The sequence below is a fragment of the Entelurus aequoreus genome, linkage group LG07 (assembly GCF_033978785.1).
Source record: "Entelurus aequoreus isolate RoL-2023_Sb linkage group LG07, RoL_Eaeq_v1.1, whole genome shotgun sequence".
Lineage (NCBI taxonomy): Eukaryota > Metazoa > Chordata > Actinopteri > Syngnathiformes > Syngnathidae > Entelurus > Entelurus aequoreus.
The window spans coordinates 39,812,094-39,837,203 of NC_084737.1; the positions used below are offsets into that span (position 1 = coordinate 39,812,094).

At 38.3% G+C, this 25,110-nt stretch overlaps 1 protein-coding gene across 9 annotated transcripts; it reads right to left on the reverse strand.

Moving 5' to 3' along the window:
• Positions 1–2,269: 2,269 nt before the first annotated feature.
• On the reverse strand, positions 2,270–24,342 carry nr2c2 (nuclear receptor subfamily 2, group C, member 2). Of its 9 annotated transcripts, none has more exons than XM_062053593.1 (15): positions 24,164–24,342; positions 17,499–17,583; positions 17,181–17,290; positions 16,914–17,092; positions 15,431–15,536; positions 15,157–15,336; positions 12,081–12,234; positions 11,903–11,993; positions 11,163–11,308; positions 9,013–9,175; positions 8,695–8,751; positions 8,492–8,627; positions 8,021–8,158; positions 4,890–4,995; positions 2,270–4,795 (listed from the first exon to the last, which is right to left on the reverse strand). In XM_062053593.1, exons 3-15 carry the CDS (start codon positions 17,188–17,190, stop codon positions 4,621–4,623), a joined length of 1,641 nt encoding a protein of 546 aa, XP_061909577.1. In that variant the 5' UTR covers positions 17,191–17,290; positions 17,499–17,583; positions 24,164–24,342; the 3' UTR covers positions 2,270–4,620. The 9 variants fall into 9 exon arrangements, 7 of the variants coding, with proteins under 7 accessions (XP_061909577.1, XP_061909572.1, XP_061909574.1 ...); XM_062053588.1 differs by having other exon boundaries at positions 2,272–4,795; positions 8,492–8,631; positions 8,695–8,816; XM_062053590.1 differs by lacking the exon at positions 24,164–24,342 and adding an exon at positions 23,811–23,917 and having other exon boundaries at positions 2,272–4,795; positions 8,492–8,631; positions 8,695–8,816.
• Between the last annotated feature and the right edge of the window lie 768 nt (positions 24,343–25,110).

The following is a 25,110-nucleotide window of genomic DNA, read 5'->3' on the forward strand; positions in this document are numbered from 1 at the left end:
CTTTTAATATAATGTATGGGTGGAGTGCCATCTCCGGGTTGCGGAGGAGACCCTGCCCCAAGTGGAGGAGTTCAAGTACCTCGGAGTCTTGTTCACGAGTGAGGGAAGAGTGGATCGTGAGATCGACAGGCGGATCGGTGCGGCGTCTTCAGTACTGCGGACGCTGTATCGATCCGTTGTGGTGAAGAAGGAGCTGAGCCGGAAGGCAAAGCTCTCAATTTACCGATCGATCTACGTTCCCATCCTCACCTATGGTCATGAGCTTTGGGTTATGACCGAAAGGACAAGATCACGGGTACAAGCGGCCGAAATGAGTTTCCTCCGCCGGGTGGCGGGGCTCTCCCTTAGAGATAGGGTGAGACGCTCTGCCATCCGGGGGGAGCTCAAAGTAAAGCCGCTGCTCCTCCACATCGAGAGGAGCCAGATGAGGTGGTTCGGGCATCTGGTCAGGATGCCACCCGAACGCCTCCCTAGGGAGGTGTTTAGGGCACGTCCGACCGGTAGGAGGCCACGGGGAAGACCCAGGACACGTTGGGAAGACTATGTCTCCCGGCTGGCCTGGGAACGCCTCGGGATCCCCCGGGAAGAGCTGGACGAGGTGGCTGGGGAGAGGGAACTCTGGGTTTCCCTGCTTAGGGTGCTGCCCCCGCGACCCGACCTCGGATAAGCGGAAGAAGATGGATGGATGGATGGATCCTACTACATGCTTATTATTGTGCAAACATGCCTGTTAACTACATATTTACCATATCTTACATCTATTACCACCTGTATGTATGCAAACATGTAGCTTTTTCTCTACTTTCATCTATGTTTGACATACTTCCTTAGTGTGGTTGTTTGTTGTTGTTTTTTCTTTTTAATTTATCTTTTTGCTCATGTACCTTGAGCATACTATATTTAAATGTATATCATTAAGTAAAGCTAACATGACTCACAACATCAAAAAAATACATCAAACACACAAAACATATTTAAATTCAAATTGAAATGATGTTACTGGTGGCAAAATCAAAAAGTAAAAAAATGTAGTCATCCATAGGCGCCGATTTCGTGGGCATACTTGCCAACCCTCCCGAATTTTCCAGGAGACTCCCGAATTGCAGCGCCTCTCCCGAAAACCTCCCGGGACAAATATTCTCCCGAAAATCTCCCGATTTCCAGCCGGAGCCGGAGGCCACGCCCTCTCCAGCTCCATGCGGACCTGAGTGACGAGTCAACAGCCTGTTTTCACATCCGCTTTCCCACTATATAAACAGCGTGCCTGCCCAATCACGTTATAACATCTACGGCTTTTAGAGTGCACAACTGCGCACACAACAAGGAGACGAAGCAGAAGAACGAGGAAGACACAGCCATGGCGACGCCGACGACGAGTAAGATGAAGAAATACGCTTGTAAGTTCCAAAACGAATGGAAACAAGAATTTCAGTTTATCCAGGACAGTTCGAAGGGGAAGGGGTATGCTGCCTGTAAATTTTGTAGAACAGACTTCTTCATTGAACACGGTGGCCGCAGCGCAGCACCGGTCACAGCCCAGTATTATGGGCCACCTCGCTAAATGGAGACCAGAGGGTGTAACTTATGCCGAGACAAAGATGGCTATGCTGATAGCTGGAAGCAACATCCCGTTCTCATTTGCGGATGTCTTCAACAAATCCCTGAAGGATATGTTCCCGGATTCAGACATCGTTCGCCAGTACGCAAATGGCAGAACAAAGGCTACTCAAATAGTGAAAGGTAAGTGTTTTTTTTAGTAAGCAGCAAGCTGTGCTTCTGGCTGCAAAGCATTGCACTTTCAAGTACAACAATGAGTAGATGAGTGTTGTGTGTGTATATGTGTAAATAAATGAACACTGAAATTCATGTATTTCTTATATATATATATATATATATATATATATATATATATATATATATATATATATATATATATATATATATATATATATATATATATATATATATATATATATATATATATATATATATAATAAAATAAATATATATATATAGCTAGAATTCACTGAAAGTCAAGTATTTCTTATATATATATACATATATATATATATATATATATATATATATATATGAAATACTTTACTTTTGGTAAATTCTAGCTGTAAATATACTCCTCCCCTCTTAACCACGCCCCCAACCACACCTCCCCCGACACGCCCCACCCCCCCATCGCTTGAATTCGGAGGTCTCAAGGTTGGCAAGTATGCTCGTGGGTGCTTCGGGCCCGAGCATCCACGGAAAATGCAGAGCACCCACGTGGGATTGATGGCAACTTTCAATCTTTAAAATATTTTTTTTTAAATCAATCTTGTAGTTAATTTTGTGGCGAGTTTGGTTGGTTTTCCAAAATAATAAAGCCACAAATCATATGGGATATTAACTTCGCTGAACGTCTTTTTTTTTTTTTTTTTAATATACAGACACCGAGCACCCACTGGCAGAAATGTAGATCGGCACCTATGTAGTCATCCATCCATCCATTTTCTACCACTTGTCCCTCTCGGGGTCGCAGAGGGTGCTGGAGCCTATTCCAGCTGCACTCAGGCGCAAGGCGGGGTACACCTTGAACAAGTGGCCACCTCATCACAGGGCCAACACAGATAGACAACATTCACACTCACATTCACACACTAGGGCCAATTGTTGCCAATCAACCTATCCCCAGGTGCATGTCTTTGGAGGTGGGAAGAAGCCAGAGTACCCAGAGGGAACTCACGCAGTCACGGGGGAAACATGCAAACTCCACACAGAAAGACCCCGAACCCGGGACCTTGTTATCGTGAGACACACACACTAACCCGTTACACCGTGCTAGCCTTGGTGTAATTATGTATGTGAAAATTTACGATGTGACTGCCAAATTTGTTGTATAATGTTTTATTTCTTTCATATGCGTGGCTTTGACAAAGCCAGCCTCAGAGACTGGAATGTTAACAAAGGACTGCAGGTAATCGACTAAATTACGTTTCCATCAGTGAGGTAGAAATGCAAGACTCAAATGTACCATTTTGAACTAATATGTGAGTTAAAGTTGGGAACATTCATTGTAGAAAGTGTTAACCGTGGTCAAACCACGAAGATGAAAAAAATGTTTTCAAATATCTTACAAAGTGTAGGTGTTCATTGTAATATGTTACAGCCACAACATTTACATTAATCCATTTTTCCAAACAGCATTTAATAAAATGCAATAAGCCACTTCTTCATGCATGGCAATGCACTATAAAAACGTTAGTTAATAGGGCAGACCGCAAGAACATTATAAAACAGCTTAAAACAACATGCACTCATATTAATGAAATTACATGTACAAAAGTAAGTTTCAACATAGGACTTTACAAAGTCTTAATGGGTTTTAAACCCAAATGAAAATGAACATGTTCTGCATTTAGAAACGTTTTTAACTTGTCATTCATGGATACATTTTCTAAATCATTATCCAAGCAGGAAACTGCTGCATAAAGTCCTCAGGATACTTTGCTCTTTTTACTTTCCTTTCGAAATCAGGGAAACCTGCCCAATATTGTTTTAAGTACACTTAGTATGCAACAAGCAACATTGTTCAGAACATAGTATAGCTTTTAGAAAACATAAAAAAACACAAAGTTCAGTTTAGTAAAGATTGATGTATAAACGCCACTGAAGTTGACTGATGTGCACATTAATTGAAATTCAAGCACAAACACAGTACCATAGCTATACATAAGTAACATGTTTTCAAACAAATATATGTATGTAATACCTGGTAAATGAAAACAATAAATGCTTTTGATAAATAAATATACAAAGTTGACAGTCAAGAGAGACACTGATGGGCTAAGAAATAAACAAATAATGATTGTCATAAAGGGAAAAGTGATGAGGTGATTGCACAGGATATATTATCCACATTCAAGGTAGGCCACCAATAAAAGGTTTACATGAACATAAAAAAACCAACTAGTATTTATCAATAAAAAATACAAATAGACAATCTAATCTGTTCATTTGGTTGTTTGTGTGTAAGAAAGCTAGAACTTAAATACTGAATAAATACATGGACTAATAATGTAAATGAGCTATTACTAAAGCACCTTACACATTAAAAGACTGAGGTCTGCTGCTGTTACATTGAGTAGATTTTGAGTACCTGATGGATGATCTCTTTCCAGTTGTTAGTTCCATGTATTCCAAATAAGAAAACCCATTAGTAAAGGCATTGCAATGCATATTTCTATTCATTATTACCTTACATTACAGAAAAAAAGCACAGGACCAGGTATTGCATACCAGTTTGTGCCACACCAATGATAAAGTACATTTAAAATGCAGGGACAGGGGACATTTAAATATATTTCATAAAGCTCATTTTGAACGAGCAATGTATATTATCATCCTGAATGTATAAAACAACAAGAGCAATTTGAAAGGTTGGGGTTTGACATGGAATTAGCTTGTATGACTAGAAACACTGAGAGGGATTTGTGAATAATGAGCACAGAAAACAAGAGGTCAATGCAGGATGCTCATAAGGGCTTTGACAAAAAGATACCCTAAAAGGACAAAGAGTACCTGAAGAGGACATTTCTGGTTTTGTTTTTCCCAAAAAAGAGACGTCGGTCACTCTGTGGGGTCAGCATCCTGGCTGTTGTATTCAGCCGTTTCCATCTTGAGGATGTAGGGAATGATGCTGTCAATGGAAACATTACCAATCAAGCCAGTGAAGAAAAGCTCCTCTGTGATGTTTGAGTTCATGAGGCGTAGCGCTGGCAGACGGGTCAGAACACGAGTCAACCTGGAGTTGCACACAGAGAGCAGTTTTTGCATATTGAAATACTAAAAACAAAGCTGACTTTTGTGAACTCTGAAAGTATAAACGTTGTCTGTACCTGTAGGTGTCCTCTGGATATGTCTTCAGCACGTAGTCCTGCAGCTCCATCATGGCTTTCTCTTGAAACTTTTCCACCTGTCCGCCGCAGTCCATACCTGGATGATCTGATGAACCATAAATATTGATTAGGTTTGGGTATTGTGGACATATTAGTTGATGCAAAATTGTTACTTTTTAAAACGATGCACTATATAAATCACGACGGCTCCTTTCAGGTACGTCAACTATTTTTAAATCACATAGCTCTGACAAGTTTTGAACTTGACTGTTCACACTTTCTGAAGTGACATTTAGGATTATGTGTTATGTGCTCAGTTAGCTCACCCTGGTTAATCTTGATATTTTCACTCAACTAGGATTGCTGAGTTTTGATTTAAAGTGGGCATGGTGATAGTGTGTGGAGGCATGAAACAGTATTTGACCAGCAGCGGACAGGAGGAGGATGGCATGCAGTGGGGAAGAAGTACCAATTTTAATCATGGAAAAAACATTTTAAAACCATGGTAACATTTAAAACACCATGACCTTTTTACACATGCAGATAAGTTTTATCTTCACATTTCATCCAAAATATAGAGAAAAATGGTTCACAAAAGGGTACTACTTTCCATGGCAGATGCTGAGACGCCACTTGATGACAACCTGTGAATTGAGTGTTTTTAAACAGCTTGGAGTCTTAAATTTAACTTCAAAAATTAGTTTTAATATATATTATAATTTAGTATGTTTAAAATATCTGAATTAATATTCCAATTGATTCCCTGAAATCAACCCAGATCCAGTGAATCAGTATACCGGTATTTAACCATTTATATAAATCATTATTTTTTTAAAAAATTGGTTGTCTGTCCTTCATCTGGTGCACGGAGAGACCCTTAACGATATAACAAGACACATGCAGGTAGAACTGTTGATTGGACATGACAAACGGCACATTTCCTCTCAAATTTTTTAATGGAAGAGACAATCATTCTTTACAACCTACGACCTATGCCCATAGGTTTTGCAATGCTGATGGGAGTAATTTACAGCTTAAACTTTAGTACCTATGAATTACATGTCTGATTTTTTGCAAAGGGTGCTCAAAGGAATTAAACCTGAAGAGACCTCTGCACAAATACAAGGACTCAGAAATTAACTTCAGTGATACCGCTTGCAACCTTGAAGCTAATGAGGCCAACTAATAAAGTACATAGTTGTTTCTGCTGCCATTTCTTGTTAAGGTTGACTCATTGTTTGCAATGTGGGTTCAGTTAAAAACAGGGAAATAGTTTAATGTTTATTTGTAGATTGCACTTATAAATCTGCTGTAATCTCAACATTTACATCTCTAAAAAGTTGTTGTCACAAGTTTTTCATTTTAGGCCAGAGCTTTGTCTGCAGTGTGTGGCACTACAATTACATCATTCTGTACTTGAAAATAGACAGATGGTTATGCATCAATTGGCAATTACCATCTCTGCGTGGTATTACTGGTATGCATGCTTCAAATTCAGAAATAGAGGAAGTAATTGAATTATTTGATATTGGTAAATTTGCGCAACTAATAAAGATCCTGGAAAAAGTAGTACAACATTTATGGAAGAAAAAAAACATTTCTGTTTGTATCAATGTTTTGCGTGAACTAAGAATAAAAAACGATACAAAAATATTGTAAATGTCTTAGCAGTTAAATGGGAAACATTATAAATCATGTAAATGAGCTGCAAGAGTCCATTGTGATTGGTAAACTTGATAGCATCATTCAAAATGAAACAGACATTCAAATAAAAAACTATTTTACATTTAAATTTTCTCAAGTTGATAGGACAAGTTATGTCAAAAATAGTTGTTTTATTTTGAAACTGAAATTTCTAATGATGTACTAAGTTGGGTAACCTTTCTGTCGGTAACGTAAGATTTTGCTTTATCTTAATTTAGCGTAATGAGATAATCCACAAAGCGATTGAAAGTTGAAATGACTCAATAACTAATCGAGGAATGTTGCGCTAACTACAATACCATTGCATTTCAGTCAACCTTATGAGACACTTATGAGACAGTGTGCCCGTACTTAAATGGTGCCCAAACCCGTACTTAAAAAAAGAAAAACATAACTGTTTTATCAAAACCAGTTTTTAATGTTAAAGTTAAAGTTAAGTTAAAGTACCAATGATTGTCACACACACACAAGGTGTGGCGAAATTTGTCCTCTGCATTTGACCCATCCCCTTGTTCACCCCCTGGGAGGTGAGGGGAGCAGTGGGCAGCAGCGGTGCTGCGCCCGGGATTCATTTTTGGTGATTTAACCCCCAATTCCAACCCTTGATGCTGAGTGCCAAGCAGGGAGGTAATGGGTCCCATTTTTATAGTCTTTGGTATGACTCGGCCAGGGTTTGAACTCACAACCTACCGATCTCAGGGCGGACACTCTAACCACTAGGCCACTGAGTAGGTTCATAGAGTAATATAATTTCACGAAATTATATTAAATATGCAATTTGAACACTTACACAATACTAATTTAAAACACCTCCATAATGGAAATACAATAACTAAGTGATACATTCACTAATATTGAATAAAATCCACAACACATAATTATCACAGTAAAACCAGCAACGATACAGAACACAAAATGTGCAGAACAATGGGCAAGAGTTTACAGTGGTGTAGCACCGGAAGTATTATGTAAGGTTCTGAGCAGTAACGGGGACAGTAATATTTGCATGCTGGGTTGGAGCCAGGAGTGAAGAAGAGTTTTACGAAGCATGTTGGTAGGGTTGAAAGTGTGGAATCCACACACTGTAAGAACTATAGCTATTTTTTGGATGCCAAAAAATGCTGACTTGTGTCCTCCTACTTCCTTGATATTCTGCCCACTTTACAGTACTGTAAGTGCATTTGGGATTGACACTCACTCTCATCTGTGAGCTGAAAAACTAAGGTCAATCGTAACTCATTACCACAGGTGACTCCACCTTAGCTAAACCAATTTAACTAAACCTAGCACCAAAATAAGACACCGGTAGCTACATAGTTTACAATGGTACTAAGTTTCGGTACATGTCCCTAAAATTGATGTTGTTATTTTATTAAATCTGTGACATTTGACTATTGACAGCTGAAATGATAACTATAAAAACTCACCTGGACTGAACAACACAATGGCCTTCAAGTAAGCGTACTCATAGCTGTCTGTCTCCAATCTTGTCATGCTGTTGCAGAACTCCTGGAACTTCCAGATGTGCTCCATCACCTGCTTTACTCTGTCCCCTGACATCTTGTCTGCAAAACAATGTTTGTATGAACTTCTTCCACTTTACTCAGGCTAAACAAGAGAGAGAATATAACATACTCTTGTTTGATAATCAACTTTTAAACTGACATTAGAATGTGATATCTTTGTCCATCATCTATGACACTGCAATGAAATGCATTTATTATAAATGATTGAAGGTTGTTACAACCCATGTTCTTTGTTCCTTAACCAGAGATTTTCTGTATCTTCTTCCATAATCATAGATCTGTGAATTGGGCAGAGCTTGGAAGGAAGCAACTACAAATTAAATGTTTTGTGTGTGTGTCCTACTGTGAGATGAAGAGGTCGGTGGTCCATACCATCCTGGAGGCTGCAATGCAGGTGGTTGACAATGGCAGCCAGGATGGTGGACAGGTTCATCACATGAGCACACTGAGCGAGACCCAGAGTGAAGAGCTCATTCCAGCAGGCTCGCACCAAACTGGTGTTTGCTTCCTGGCTAAGACAGACATGAAAATGGAATACAGCGTGATGATTAATTGTGCACAGAGAACATCCTCACCCAAGAGCTGTGAAGGCTGGGATGGAGCGTGCCCAGTGCATGGAGAGGAAGAGAAGCCTGGAGGCAGATTCACAGATATAGTGTACATTCAGGTATTCAGGCATGGGGCTAGGCATGGCAAGCTAGAGGGAAGATAGGACAAGACAACAGTATCCACATTACACCAAGGAGACATACAAGAGCATTTTCAATCAATCAATCGATCAAAATGGATTTATATAGCCCTTAATCACGAGTATCTCAAAGGGCTTCACACACTCACAACGACATCTCCTAATCTAAACCCACATCCATAGAAATAATGTTGAGATGTACCACCTTGAAGCCGACATGGCCATCTGTAAGCAGCGGCCCTTCAACCTCAATGATTGTGGTCTCCTGGTCTCGGCCAATGAGTTGAAAGGCTGTCCCGCTAAGACACTTGTCAGCCATGACTCCTACATAAGGTGGATTGAGCACTTTGGCCAGGGTGTCAAAGGCACTGTGAACAAGATTATTATTTGATGATTAAAAACGTTTCTAATATTTACATCAGAGAAGACCACACTAAGATCCAAATACAACACGGTAATCAGCGTGACCAATCTATAAAATAGTGTGTACTATTATGGGCGTGTTGCGTGCGATTGACTAAGACTGTGTAAAATTGTAAAGTGGTGCAGACCGCATTTTTTTAAATGAGTATTACTAAGATCCAAATACAACACGGTAATCAGCGTGACCAATCTATAAAATAGTGTGTACTATTATGGGCGTGTTGCGTGCGATTGACTAAGACTGTGTAAAATTGTAAAGTGGTGCAGACCGCATTTTTTAAATGAGTATTACTAAGATCCAAATACAACACGGTAATCAGCGTGACCAATCTATAAAATAGTGTGTACTATTATGGGCGTGTTGCGTGCGATTGACTAAGACTGTGTAAAATTGTAAAGTGGTGCAGACCGCATTTTTTAAATGAGTATTTTGCGTTTACTATACGGGGCCTCACCACAAAGACACTCTCATATACTGCACATTCATGTTATCATGCTCCTACCTGTGGTATTTTGCTATGTTGTTATACATGCAGGAGACAGCTACCACTTTTTTATGGCCATTTTAGCAGCAGTCCTGCAGTGCATGTACATTGGCACCACTTTTTTTTCTTGTTTGTTTTTAACGCTGAAGGTGCATAGGAGGGAGGACGCACTTAAGTATTTTTCATATAATAAATGTTTCATTAATATACACTACAGTTCAAAAGTTTGGGGTCACCCAAACAATTTTGTGGAATAGCCTTCATTTCTGAGAACAAGAATAGACTGTCGAGTTTCAGATGAAAGTTCTCTTTTTCTGGCCATTTTGAGCGTTTAATTGACCCCACAAATGTGATGCTCCAGAAACTCAATCTGCTCAAAAGAAGGTCAGTTTTGTAGCTTCTGTAACGAGCTAAACTGTTTTCAGATGTGGGAACATGATTGCACAAGGGTTTTCTAATCATCAATTAGCCTTCTGAGCCAATGAGCAAACACATTGTACCATTAGAACACTGGAGTGATAGTTGCTGGAAATGGGCCTCTATACACCTATGTAGATATTGCACCAAAAAGCAGACATTTGCAGCTAGAATAGTCATTTACCACATTAGCAATGTATAGAGTGTATTTCTTTAAAGTTAAGACTAGTTTAAAGTTATCTTCATTGAAAAGTACAGTGCTTTTCTTTCAAAAAAAAGGACATTTCAATGTGACCCCAAACTTTTGAACGGTAGTGTATATTCTATATGAAAAAAACAAACATTAAAAAGTACTAAAGGACACCAAAGCGCATCAATTGAATTGAGTTTTAATCAGCCCCTTAACTCCTCTAGCAGCTCTAAAGTTATAAACAATGATGTGCCGAATAGAGGATTTGTCTAATATTTCTTATTTCTACCATCCAAAATGTTTACACACGCGTAGGACAGAGGATCGTCTGTCCTTTGCAGCGAAAGCACTGATCCTGCAGCCGTGTGTGGAACTGTCGGTTTGCACGTCCTGCTGACACGTGCTAAATAAAACGCAAAATAGGGCCTGCAAAACAGTGATGACTGTTGATAAATCACATTGCGTGTGCTAAATAAATATATTTGCATCTTCTCCTCCCATATTGTGGGCGTTTTGATAATCAGCATATATTCTGCATATTAATAAAAACAGACGCAAAGTGGATTGCGCGCCTTATTCTGCTCACTTAAGAGACGCAATACCCTTTGCACACGTTTAGTAGATCAGCTTTGCGTGGGCTATCAAGCTTGTACGTGTTTTAGTACACTCAAACCTTTAGTAAGTCTGGCCCAAGTCACATTCACACATTCACACACATATTTACGAGTTGAAACTGTCTGATTTTGTACTCCATCAAAATAAAATATTGTGTGGGCCCTCTTCAGGAGGTTTCCAATCATAAATCTCCCCGCATCTGTGTGCATTGCTGACAGGACTGACCGTGTTATTTCTGTAGTGCTATTCTCTACATATTGGCAGTCTGATGAATCCCCATTTTTCAAATTCTGCTTCAATGAGTCACTCAGGTTGGCCAGTGATGTCACCACATTTGCAAGCGTCCCCAAATCACCATGGCTGGACTCCATCTGATAACAAACAAAAAACAGGAAGTGCAGTTTCTTTTGTGGCAAATGCAATGCAGACTTGCCTGGTCTGAAGAAGGAAGTACAATTTATGTATGAACTTAAGCTGGCCTGAAGAAGGAAGTACAATTTATGTATGAACTCAAGATCCAGTGTGCTTCCAGTTCAAAGATGGCTCACCAGGTCACCTGACCAACTCTCGCTCGGGACTCAAAACTATGAACTTGAATGCCAAGACAAAACAATGTATCTTGATTTAGTTTACGAATAACCCGCAGAGATGCTTACCTCATTTATATGCCGGAATTTTGTCATGAGGACTCATGCATTATTCTCGTATAAAAAAAAGTGTTAAACTATCTAAATGCCATGACCCACACAACATAGCATTTGCATAAATATTTTAATATCATTAATCCAGCACATTAACAAACTTCCGAATTCAGCTGGGATAGGCTCCAGACTCCGAGAGGGACAAGCGGTAGAAAATGGATGGATGGACTAACAAACAACAAAACCTCCACCTTGATAGAGGAAGAATCTGTAGTACATATTTTAAATCCTAGATTAACAAATTACAAAAAACGAGAGCTGTACCTTTGAGTCAGTCGCCAACAACAGCGTTCCATCAGTGTCCATGACAGGCTGTTGGATATTAACCAGCATCCCGTGGTCCAGCGGGCTTGATCTGCATGACATGTGGCGTTTTTGTAACATCAGAAAATACGGATAAAAATATGGTACCCACTGTGAGGTCATGTTCCAACTAACCAACCTGGAGCCATTTGACCCTGTTTCCGAGATAAATGTTGGTGTGGCAATGAGCGGACTGTTGATATCCTTACGGATGTAGATCTTCTGTGTGGAGGCAGCACAGTTGACATGTTTCTCTCTTGGCACGTCAACTGGTTTTCTTTCACTCTGAACAGCTAAGAACGAAAAATAGTACATGTGTTTTTTGTTTTTTTAACATTTAGTTTTAGAATGTACTTTTTGCATAGTCTTTACATAGCAGACCATGAACTAGAAGTGAAATATCTGCTAAAATGATCTGTTAAACAGATAATTATTTTACCAGAGGTGGGCAGCATCAGACAAAGTGATGTGGCACCGAAAAAATATTTTTTGTCTAAAAATGCTTAAAGCAATTATTTTATAAAGGTGATGTTAAAGGATAACTGCACTTTTTTTAATTTGGCCTATCATTCGGAATCCTTATGTAAGAAAAGCACACATATCTTTTTATTTTTTTATGCATTCTAAATATTAAATAAATGTGAATGTGTCAAAAGTCAGCTTACAATGGAACCTATAGGAGTTGCTCTATTCGACCCATAAAAGCCATTTAAAACATCCAATCACTTCCATAAAGGTTATATATAAATGATGTAAGTATATATGTAATGTAGTAAAAGGGAACTGTACTTTTTCTTTTAATTTTGCCTATCTTTCACAATCCTTATGAGGGACAAAAAGACAAAAGTTTTTCGTTACTTCCAAAAACGCATCATGACGTTCGCGTTTTTTTTTCCAACATCACTGATTACTGCTCACTGCAGACTTCATGAGAGCCAACAAACATAATAAAACATCACTTACTATACAAAGTCTGCAGTCATTAGAATGCAGACTGCTAGGATGTTCATATAATCCCATTGATAGAATCTTGTTATGGTCCCATTTAGATGAGGAATAACTCTTAGGCCAAATCCCAATACACCCACTCACTCACTACCACTTGCCCTCACCCACTACCACTAGTAAAAAGAGGTAGAGCTTTGTAATCTTCCCTAGGGAATGGACACCACTTGCTACGTCACTGCATAGTTTACATTCGGGCACCTAAGTGACTATATAGTTACGTTTGCACATACGTCCCCCCTAAAGTTATACCGACACCGATATTTTGGTACCAAAATGTATATCGTCATGTATTTCAATACTTTTTGATACTTTTCCAAATCAAGGGGACCACAAAAAAATTCATTATTGGCTTCATTTTAACAGAACATTTATGACAAAACTTATGATTAAATATGTTTCTTATTACATTCAAAGAACAATATTAGAATTAAAATTAAAATGTGCATTAAACACATGGGCTTTTCTTATTGCACTCAAATAACAGTTTACAATTATTTTACATATCAGATAAAGCCTGCCATAATATAGAATTAGATTAGAATAGCACACTTTATTGACATTGTATTAAATTATTTATGGTTGCCAATTTTGACCTGTGCTTTAACACAAATACAATAATTAGTAAACACTGAAAACAAGGCTAAAAATACACAGATAAGACAAATAGCATGTAAACCACACATTGTTAAAGATAAATCACAAATGAAAAAGTGGGAATTTGTTACAAAATGCAGTCTGTTCTCTTGCATTATTTTACATTACATGGGCGGTTTGGACTGCTCTAATAGTTTTCAACAAGCCAACCAGCTGTATGTGTGTCTTGTAACTACAGTGTATGTGCACGGGGGAAGCTGTTAACTATATCACCTGCCACGCTTTAAACTCCTTGTACAGGTCTGAATGTTTGTTTTCTAAATGTTTACCTAAATTTAAAGCAACGGTGGTAATGCTGTATTGACACATTTGGTGAGGCATGTTTTAAAGCAGCGTTCGGAGCGCGGCACTTCTGTTTAAAGCGTCATCTTTATTGACAGTTCGGTATGGCGTAGTGGGTAGAGCGGCCGTGCCATAAACCTGAGGGTTGCAGGTTTGCTCCCCGCCTCTTGACATCCAAATCGCTGCCGTTGTGTCCCTGGGCAGGACACTTCACCCTTGCCCCCGGTGCCGCTCACACTGGTGAATGAATGATTCGTGGTGGTCGGAGGGGCCGTAGGCGCAAACTGGCAGCCTCGCTTCCGTCAGTCTACCCCAGGGCAGCTGTGGCTACAAATGTAGCTTACCACCACCAGGTGTGAATGAATGATGGGTTCCCACTTCTCTGTGAGCGCTTTGAGTATCTAATAATAGAAAAGCGCGATATAAAATCTAATCCATTATTATTATTTAGTATTTTAGCCTAACGTTAGCTAGTGTGGCTAGCTGGCTAACATTCCAAACTAACATTCCAAACTAACATGTAATATATTATATAACTTATGCAGAAATTGTGCATTTTTCTCTGGCCCCACATGAGCAAGTCAGCATCTGAAATGCCTCACTCTGAAGGGCTAGATTCATACCCCCTACCCCTCGTTATGCCCACTACCGCTACAAGCAAAGAGTCATTTGGACACCACTACTTTAACGGGAACGCGCAAAATGTAGAGATAGGGCTAGAAGGTTGGGTGAGGGGGTGTATTGGGATTGGGCCTAAATAGTCGCGAACAAAAAGGGAGGGTAGAAAAGCCTCTTTTCATGTCGTTCTTGGCATTTCTGGGTCTACAGTTTGTCTGCGTTAGCAATTATATATATATATATATATTTTATATCATTAATACTTTGTTAATGTTCAAGTCACAAAATGTAAATGGAGTATTTTGGGCGCTTTTTGGATGGTTATTTATTGGGTTTTATGGGCAGAATAGAGGACCTACCATTGGCTTCGTTTTAAGCAGACTTTTATTTAAGTTTATTTAAGAGTTAGAATGCATTAAATAAAACATACATCTATTGTCACGTCTTTCATAATGATTTTGAACAATTGGCAAAATTCCAAAAAAGAGTGGTTTCACTTTAAATTAAAAGTAATATAGTGAAAAATACTGCTGTAACTTAGGAAGTTTGTATGTTTTCTTGGAAACATGAACATTTGGGAGAATATTGCTTCCCTCTTTTAATAATACTGATCTAAACAAACCTGACTTGCATTTTGAGAGTGGCGGACTCACACTCAGTCTTCATTCCCATGTCCAGGCATTTTTTCAACCGGCAGAACTGGCAGCGGTTGCGATGGTGCTTGTTGATGATGCAGTCCTGCTTACTGCGGCAACTGTAGGTAAGGTTTTTCCTCACACTTCGCTTGAAGAAACCTTTACACCCCTCACAACTCATCGCTCCATAGTGACGGCCTAAAGTGTGAGATTCACTTAAGAGTTTGCAACATATGTTTAAACATGGAATTCTGATATCAGAAATGCATATAATAAAATGACATTAGTGCACCTGAAGCCTTGTCTCCACACACCACACAGTATTCCGCTGTCTGTGGCCGACCCAAATCGCCAGACTGCCCAAGTAAGTGCTCCATTGACAATGGATCTGTGACAATCTGAGGGGAAATAAATACTGGTATTAATGTTTTTACATTTACACTTTATCATGATACAATGGCTTAATTAGGGATTGTTTTTTAAAGAAATTTTTTTAATCAATCACTGGAAAATTGACATAATCACAGTGGTTGTTGAATATTTCTTTGCTTTTTGATTGAAGCATTGGTAGTTGGAAAAATGCTAATGACTCAGTAATGCAAATGTTTTTAACATTACACATCAAAATAAGAATCAAATTCTTGACATTGACATCAACATTGAGATTAGGGATGCAACAATTTGTTGACGAATCTGCAAATTTGTCGCCAACAAATCAATTTGTCAATAATAGTCAGTTAATTTATCGCTTCTGTTTTTCCAGATGGAAACATACATGGAAGAGCAAAATGGCTTTAGCCACTGGCAACTGTGATGGAAAACATCAAAAGTATTAGAACATTTTACCCTAACTACATGAAAGCGAACCTTGCTTTACATGGTGGTATATCTGATGCGGAGTCATATCTGACATCTGGAGGATGCTGTCTCCAACTCTCCTCAGTAAGATAGTTAGATCATTACCTGGCTAGCCAGCTAAACTTTGTCTCTATACCTGTGTGCAGCTTTCTAAACACAAAATGATCATCACAGGATGCACTTTTCATTTTGAGGAAGTAAGATAGCTTTGGTGTTGTTTTTTTAGGCTATTTTACTGTCCTTTGTTCTCATAAAAATTGACTGTTTTTATTGGCAATTTGCCTGTCCTTGCTTTAAAACAAACAAAAGTGTATTCATTATTATTTTTTTAACAATGAGCAGCACGGTTACAATATAAAGAAGCAATAATATAATGGGCTGCTTGCTTTGCAGCAGGTCCATAATAAACAATTCTGAAGTAGTCATATTTTGTTTACAGTTAGCACCTGCATAAAAATATATCAAACTGAATTAAAAAGCTGAAGGCTAAATTAGAGTCAATGAAATAGTGTACACATCATAATCCGATTAGTGGACTAATCGCTAAGATAGTCGATGACTCGTCGACTATCGAAATAGACCTAGACTTAGACTTAGACTTCCTTTTTATTGTCATTCAAATTTGAACTTTACAGCACAGATAAGAACGAAATTTCGTTACATAAACTCATGGTAGTGCAGGATAAAAAAGCAATAAGGTGCATATATAAATAAATAAATAAATATAAATAAATAATGTATGAATATATATATAAACTAAATAAATATATATAATCAAATAAATAAATAGATTACTGTACAGATAAATATATTGCACTTTTCCACATGCGTCCACGTTTACGGACGTGCGTTATATTGTCTTTTTTATTCCAGCGATATTATTCTAATGTGAGACCATTTAACGATGGAAACGTCACCTTTATTCTTCCTGACATCAAGCTGTCTGCAGAGGTAAAGATGAGCTGCTTGGTGTTGTGGTTATCTGGAGAGGTCAGAATAACCTTGCCTGCTCCGGAGCTATCAGCTGTGGTAAAAATGAATCGCTGGTTGGCAGCACTAGAAGGATTCATGGCTGTCACAATCTGAATCTTTTGACCTGTTTGATGGTCAGTTACAATCTGAGAAAATAGGGCAAGGCACTGGAGTAAACAATGCTGAAGGAGGATACCGAAAAAATATATTACCGTGTGACATTACTTGACTCTGCTGTGGCGTTGCTGAAGCCTCACTGGAAATAACCTGACAGCACTGAGGTGACTGACTCTGAGTCAGAGTCGGTTGGGCACAATGACACCTATGGTGTGAAAAACACTTAAACACTCTTGATTTTAATCAAGAAGTACAAACACAAATCATTTTATGCATTTTCTAGTAGCAGCCTGTACAACTACATACGTTTGTCTCAATGAAACAGCACTGAAGTTTAAATAAAAAAAAGACAATACAGCTACAATTAAAAATATATACTGTAATAAATAATCCATATTAGAAGCCATGCTCACCTCTGGCTTGTGTTTCAAGTCAGTTTTCTGCTGAGCAAGCAGATCCAGGCTGGCCGTCATAATGATGTAAGGTCATTAGTGAGGACTGTTTAGAACAATGCAAGGTGCATAATTAATCCCCAACATAGGTGCATGGTAACAAAGAGATGAGACAATAATGGCACAGATCATGGAAGTTATTTCTGTATTATTGAAATGGTAAACTGGGTTAACCACAAACCATTTCTCCAAAAGTACATTAAAATCGGATACATGATAAAGAAGTTCAAAGTTTAAAAAAAAGTTCAAAGTTTAAAAAAAATAGAACAATGCCTGTCCAGGACAATAAAAAGATTTATATTCTATAGATTAACTATAAAGTATTTATTTTTCTGAGAATAATGATGATTTGAATTCACAGCAAATTAACATCCAAATTCAGTACTTCATAAAATTGTCAACAAATTCTAAATAACTACTACTGGTTCATGCTCTTATCAGCAAATTAATGGCAAAATGTCCTGAGCTTTTAAATGTTCTCTTAGTTTCAAATGAACTAGTGAAATCAAATAACTTTTGCACATTATTCTAATTTACTGAGATGCACATGTGTAATGGAGGCCAGCCACTGTGTCTGTGCAATTGTATGTTGGTTTTAACCTCATGAGTGAGCTGCCTTATTGGAGCTGTTTGCAACTTGCTCAAAGTTAAATTTTTCAAACCAAAAAATGGAATAAGAACCCCACCGGCTAGTTTATGTTACCCTTAGCAAAGTAAAATACTTTTTTTTTTTTTTTAAATGTCAATATTTCGCAGAATCACTCATTATATTAAATTAAAATTGTTTGTCGGTTTGAGTAAAAAGGCTGGCATTCATGGCTATCACTGACGGCTGTGCTGTTTAATAGACCATACATTCACTGTTAACCAACATTAGCTGAACTTTGCCAAATTGCTATCATTAGCTGACAACAAACGTAACTAATGCTGGAGAGTGTGTTATGTGGGGCGTAGTTTACGTACTCAAAGCCTGCTTACAACACTTTGGAAAGTTAGCGTACACGAGTCAGCCGCTTAAGGTTGCAATCAGCACCTTTAAGAGTTTGCTCTAGATATTGAGTTGACATTAAGGGCTTTTAGTTTGATGCCCAGCATTCTCGCACTCTCATTTGTTTTGAGTCACGGACATAATGAAAGCAGGGGTAGGACCAGATGGGTTACACATGTATAATGCTATACACTGACTACTTATTTATAATGTTGTTTAATTTCTATAATATTGACTTATAAGAAGATAAAATAAAACGGGTGCTGAAATTTGAGGTGTACTGGAGCTGCAACGATTTATCGAATAAATCGATTCATTGATTACGAAAAAGCTTCGATTTATAATTTGTTGCTTGGATTTATCGTTTAATGAGTGTAACTAATACAAATTGATCAAATCATGAACTTTAAAAAAGCAGACATCATCCGGCCGCTGCAATAGCACACATGAGAGCGGTGTTGTGGGTGCTGTGGTCTGTGTTGCAGCGTACAGCAAAGAGTAATTTTTTTAATTTATATTTATATTGCACATATGTTAAAAGTGTAATTTCAATATTGGTAACAAGCATTTATTAGAAAAAATTTGTGAAATATTATGGGAAGCAGAAAATAAAACACGTATTGCGGCTATAAATTGTACTTTAGCCGTACTCGATTAATCAAACAAACTAATCGATAGATTACTGGATTACTAAAATAATAGACAGCTGCTAGTGTCTACTAACTTCTATGATATACTCTAAGTCAGAGCTGCAAGAATTATTCATTTTAAATTGATTAACTCTGTAAGAAAAAAGCTTTGGTTTATATTATGTTGCTTTGATTAATCGTTTACTCAAAAAACAATAATTAAGTAAAATCAATGGTGTTAGGAAATATTGACCTATTCAAGGCTCCAATAACTTAAATAATAAATAACATATATTCCACTTCGAAATATTTTTAGGGAAAGACCATGCATATGTAGTGTTTGTGCCATAAAAACAGGGGTTTTTTTTGACAAAATGGGCATAAAACAGGTTTGTTTGTTTTTTTACTTTAAATCGATAGATCAACTTGAAGTTGATCTAGAGCAGGGGTCACCAACACGGTGCCCGCGGGCACCAGGTAGCCCGTAAGGACCAGATGAGTCGCCCGCTGGCCTGTTCTAAAAATAGCTCAAATAGCAGCACTTACCAGTGAGCTGGCATTTACAGAGAAAAAAAGTGCTGCACTATCCCTCTGTGCAGATGGTGCTGAAAGACAATGCTTCTGCATCTGAGGCTTTTGACAAAGTTGCAGAAAAGTACTCTCAGGTCATAAACAGAGTTGGGCAAGAGTTTGAGAACAGGTTTTGTGACCTGGATCCGCTTGAGCCATGTGTGTCGTTCATTTCTAATCCTTTCATGAACGTGGACATATCATGCAATGCTGAGCAGTTAAGTGCAACATTCAGCCTGGATGCTGAACAGGTGGAGATTGAAATTGTAACACTGCAAAATGACCTCCACCTCAAAGCCCGCCAGGCTGCACCAAACTTTTGGTGCCTTGTTGACACAGAAAAGTACAGTGGTGTATGCGCAGCAGCTATGAAGGTTGCAAGCCTGTTTGGTTCAACTTGGGGCGGTATAGCTCGGTTGGTAGAGTGGCCATGCCAGCAACTTGAGGGTTGCTGGTTCGATCCCCGCTTCCGCCATCCTAGTCACTGCTGTTGTGTCCTTGGGCAAGACACTTTACCCACCTGCTCCCAGTGCCACCGTGTGGTTTAAAAATGTAACTTAGATATTGGGTTTCACAATGTAAAGCACTTTGAGTCACTTGAGAAAAGCGCTACATAAATATAATTCACTTCAACTTATCTTTGTGAATCAGCCATTTCTGACATGAACTTCATCAAGAACAAACACAGAACACGCCTCACTGATGCACATCTGCAAGACTCACTCAGAGTTGCAGTGTCAAGTTACACACCAGAGTACAACACACTAGTTAACAGCATGCAATGCCAGGCTTCCCACTAACTGACAAAGAAACAAATAACAGATTTGGTGTCCAGTTCAAAGTGTGACATGATTTATTTAAAAATTTGAGAGTTGACTTTTGTATTTTACATGAGTTATTGTTTGTACAAACATGGTGCAAAGTAATTCATGATTTGTTAAAAAATGTTAGTAGCTAGCTAGTTAAAATGGGATATTGTGATTTCACAAGACTGTCTTAGAAGTGATCATTTAAAATGTTCAGTTTGAAAAATGTGCACTTAGAGAAAATATAAAAATAAAGTGTTGCATATTGATATTTATCTGTTTCTATATATATTTATTGTAAGAAATCAATAAGATGATCAGTGTTTCCACAAATATAAATATCATTAATTATTAATAATAACATAGAGTTAAAGGTAAATTGAGCAAATTGACTATTTCTGGCAATTTATTTAAGTGTTTCAAACTAGTAGCCCTTCGCATTAATCAGTACCCAAGAAGTTGGGTACTTTTTGAAACTTGGTTTCAAAAAGGTTGGTGACCCCTGATCTAGAGAATTAGGTGTTTAATGAAATAATAATAAAGAATAATAATATATGACTATTTCAGGCATGTGATTTGGACTTAATGAAAAAGACTGAAACTAAGCTAGGGACCACAGGTCCCCAGCCAAGTGGGGGGGACAACGGATGTTTTGGTGTTTAAAGAATTGAAAAATGATCAACAGAGTTTACATAGTTTACATAGCCTATTCATCCAAATGATACACTATGTCTGTTTCAGTCACTATGTTATTTAGTCACTACAGCAGTAATTACAACTTGTGTTCACATCCACAAGAACCATATTGGTTAGTCTACTCTATACAGTATTTACAACCTTACTAGTGTTCACTTCACAGCCACAGATGGTTAATCTAGTTTTTACATTTTACATTATTAACACATTACTTTGGTTCATTCACACATTACTTTGGCATTTTTGCTTTTAAGGCTCTGACATGAGCCTCCCTAGCAAATTTCCGAGCAGCTTGCATTTTCCTTTTTGTTTCTGCTTTAGAAGATTCTGCCTTGGATTTTATAGCCAATTTCTGTCTCTTCGACTCCCTCTTCACTTCTAACTGCTCCAAATGCAAAAATCATAAAGAATACAAACAATGTTTATTCTATTAGCTAACTTCCTTTATCTGAATAGACATTTGTGATTTATAGCATGAAATAACAAATATCTTGCCGTCATGTTGTTTATGTTTCAAAATTATTCAACTATTCAATGTCAAAATATAAACGGTAGAAGTAATGAACAAAATGTCAGCTACTGTTTAAAACACCAATGATAATTAAGTTTAGCATTTAGACAGTCATCACATATATGTACACATATACAGTCGTGGTCAAAAGTTTACATACTTGTAAAGAACAATGTCATGGCTGTCTTTAGTTTCCAATAATTTCTACAACTCTTATTTTTTTGTGATAGTGATTGGAGCACATACTTGTTTGTCACAAAAAACATTCATGAAGTTTGGTTCTTTTATGAATTTATTATGGGTTCCATTGGCAGCAAAACAGGCCCAGAGCATAATACTACCACCACCATGCTTGACGGTAGCGGGGGCGGTATAGCTCGGTTGGTAGAGTGGCCGTGCCAGCAACTTGAGGGTTCCATGTTCGATCCCCACTTCTGCCATCCTAGTCACTTCCGTTGTGTCCTTGGGCAAGACACTTTACCCACCTGCTCCCAGTGCCACCCACACTGGTTTAAAAATGTAACTTAGATATTGGGTTTCACTATGTAAAGCACTTTGAGTCACTAGAGAAAAGTGCTATATAAATATAATTCACTCACACGGTAGTGTAGGCATGGTGTTCCTGGTATTAAAGGCCTCCCATTTTCTCCTCCAAACATATTGCTGGGTATTGTGGCCAAACAGCTCAATTTTTGTTTCATCTGACCACAGAACTTTCCTCCAGGAGGTCTTATCTTTGTCAATGTGATGTCAGATGAAACAAAAATTGAGCTGTTTGGCCACAATACCCAGCAATATGTTTGGAGGAGAAAATGGGAGGCCTTTAATCCCAGGAACACCTTCAAGCATGGTGGTGGAAGTATTAGGCTCTGGGACTGTTTTGCTGCCAATGGGTAGAAAATGGATGGATGGATGGATGGATGGATGGATGGATGGATGGATGGATGGATGGAACTGGTGCTTTACAGAGAGCAAATGGAACTATGGAAAAGGAAGATAACCTCCAAATTCTTCAGGACAACCTAAAATTATCAGCCCGGAGGTTGGGTCTTGGGCGCAGTTGGGTGTTCTAACAGGACAATGACCCCAAACTCGCGTCAAAAGTGGTAAAGGAATGGCTAAATCAGGCTAGAATTAAGGTTTTACAATGGCCTTCCCAAAGTCCTGACTTAAATGTGTGGACAATGCTGAAGAAACAAGCCCATGTCAGAAAACCAACAAATTTAGCTGAACTGCACCAATTTTGTCAAGAGGAGTGGTCAAAAACTCAACCAGAAGCTTGCCAGCAAAAGCGCCTTATTGCAGTGAAACTTGCCAAGGGACATGTAACCAAATATTAACATTGCTGTATGTATACTTTTGACCCAGCAGATTTCAGTTGACCCATTATAAATTCATAAAAGAACCAAAATTCACGAATGTTTTTTTGTGACAAAACAAGTATGTGCTCCAATCACAAAAAAATAAGAGTTGTAGAAATTATGGGAAACTCAAGACAGCCATGACAATGTTCTTTACAAGTGTATGTAAACTTTTGACCACGACTGTACATATGTATATACATATATATGCATACATATACGTATGAATATGTATGTATGTGTGTGTGTGTGTGTGTGTCCGAGTGGAAAAAGTTTAGACACCTCTGATTTAGAGGTTTGGGCAGAAACCCAAAAAGATGAAGAATAAACAATACCGCTTGTGTTTGAATTTAAGGTACTAGCAATATACACAGTATTCAGGTGGCGCAATAAAGTATACAGTACAAAGAAATAGTCGCAGCATCAGACGCCAAGCGAATAGGGGAGGGGCTTCGAGCTGCACACTGCTGAGTGATTGGTCCAGCAGTTGTCCATCAAAACTTTCTTTCCGACCACACTGCGAATCACAACAAAATGGAGAATTTGGCAATCAGCCAATAACACAGGAAGCGAATCTGTGTGATGAGTAGGCTACATGCGTAACGGTTTTTTTCATTCCGACGCGTAAACGATTACTGACATTGTACTGGCGGTATATCGAACCGCCGATTAAATAAATTAAAAAAAACCCAGAGACATTTCCGCAACATACCTGTGCCCGGAGAGGCAAAGGTAAAAAGGTCGAGTTCGTTGGTCTACCGTTAGCAGTGCACGTTAGCATAACACAAGCAGAGCTGCGGACCAGACATTCTAGTGATGACCTGACACTGTGTGACGTGACGTGACGACCTGGCACTGTGTGACGTGATGTGACGACTGACACTGTGTGACGTGATGATACACCACGTTCGCTTAATGCATAAAAGAACTATCTTCCAAGATGATGTGCGAGCTAGCAGAGATGCCAGAAAAAGGAGTCCAGCATCGGCTAGCTAACGATTAGCTTCGCTGTTTTATCATGCACTATATGTTTTTAATGCTTTTCAACTCCGGGCAAACACTTACCTCCAAGAGTGGACGAACAAAGAATTTAAGTTCTCTGCTATTTTATAAAATAAATGTTTTGTTTTCCTGCTGTTAAAGGTCATAGTTCGTGACCCCGCACCATCAGCCCGTTGTTGGTTGGATGCTTGTTTTTTTTTTTTTTTTTTCTTCCTCTGTCGCGTCCTCGCGCACCTCCCACTCACGCGAGCGAGCCAGACAGCCATGACGTCACCATGTCTACTCCTTAATGCAGCAAGTGTTATACATACATCATCTGCAAGTACATTTTCTACAAGACAGGAGAAATAGAACGTCTTGGAAAATTTGTATTTAAAACATATGCGTGCCTGCACGTTACTGTCCGCTATTATTTATTCTTGACATCCTTTGTGCAATATTATTCAATGGGTTATTATTATATACTATGCATTTATTAATGATGCAATGTTTCTCTAAGTATTTATTCTATTGTATGCTATTGCAGTGATTGTCAAACAGGCACTATTGGTACGATGGCTCTGTTTAGTGGTACACCAATGAATCACTTACTCATATATTGTTTTATTTTCCTTTATTCAAACACAGTGTTACTGTTCAAACAGTGCCCAAATATATTACATGTACTTGTTACATACAACTTCTGCCTTGTTTTAATGAATACTTATAGCTTACTACACTACTTCATTTTATTGTTGGTCATTATGGTGGTACTTGGAGAACCAAATGTTTTCCAAGGTGGTACTTGGTGTAAGTACCACTGCTCTACTAATTTACTACACTTGTTGTATTATTTTCTATCCCTTGTAGAACATGTTAAACAAGAGTTATTGTAACTGTGAGCATGTCAAACAGTAAGTGAACAGTAATTGCTGACATAAATATTTTCCTGGCATGTTGTCAAATGTCAAATGTGAGCAAACCATAAATACTATGCAGGTAGCCAGGCAACATATATGTGACTTTTTATT

Bases quoted from the DNA above. Each gene is read 5' to 3' on its own strand.
- nr2c2 (XM_062053588.1), bottom strand. The intron at 8,817-9,012 runs GTGGTACATCTC...TCTTCCCTCTAG, and splicing joins ATGGCCATGTCGGCTTCAAG to CTTGCCATGCCTAGCCCCAT. The intron at 8,159-8,491 runs GTATGGACCACC...ATTGTTTTGCAG, and splicing joins GCATTGCAGCCTCCAGGATG to ACAAGATGTCAGGGGACAGA.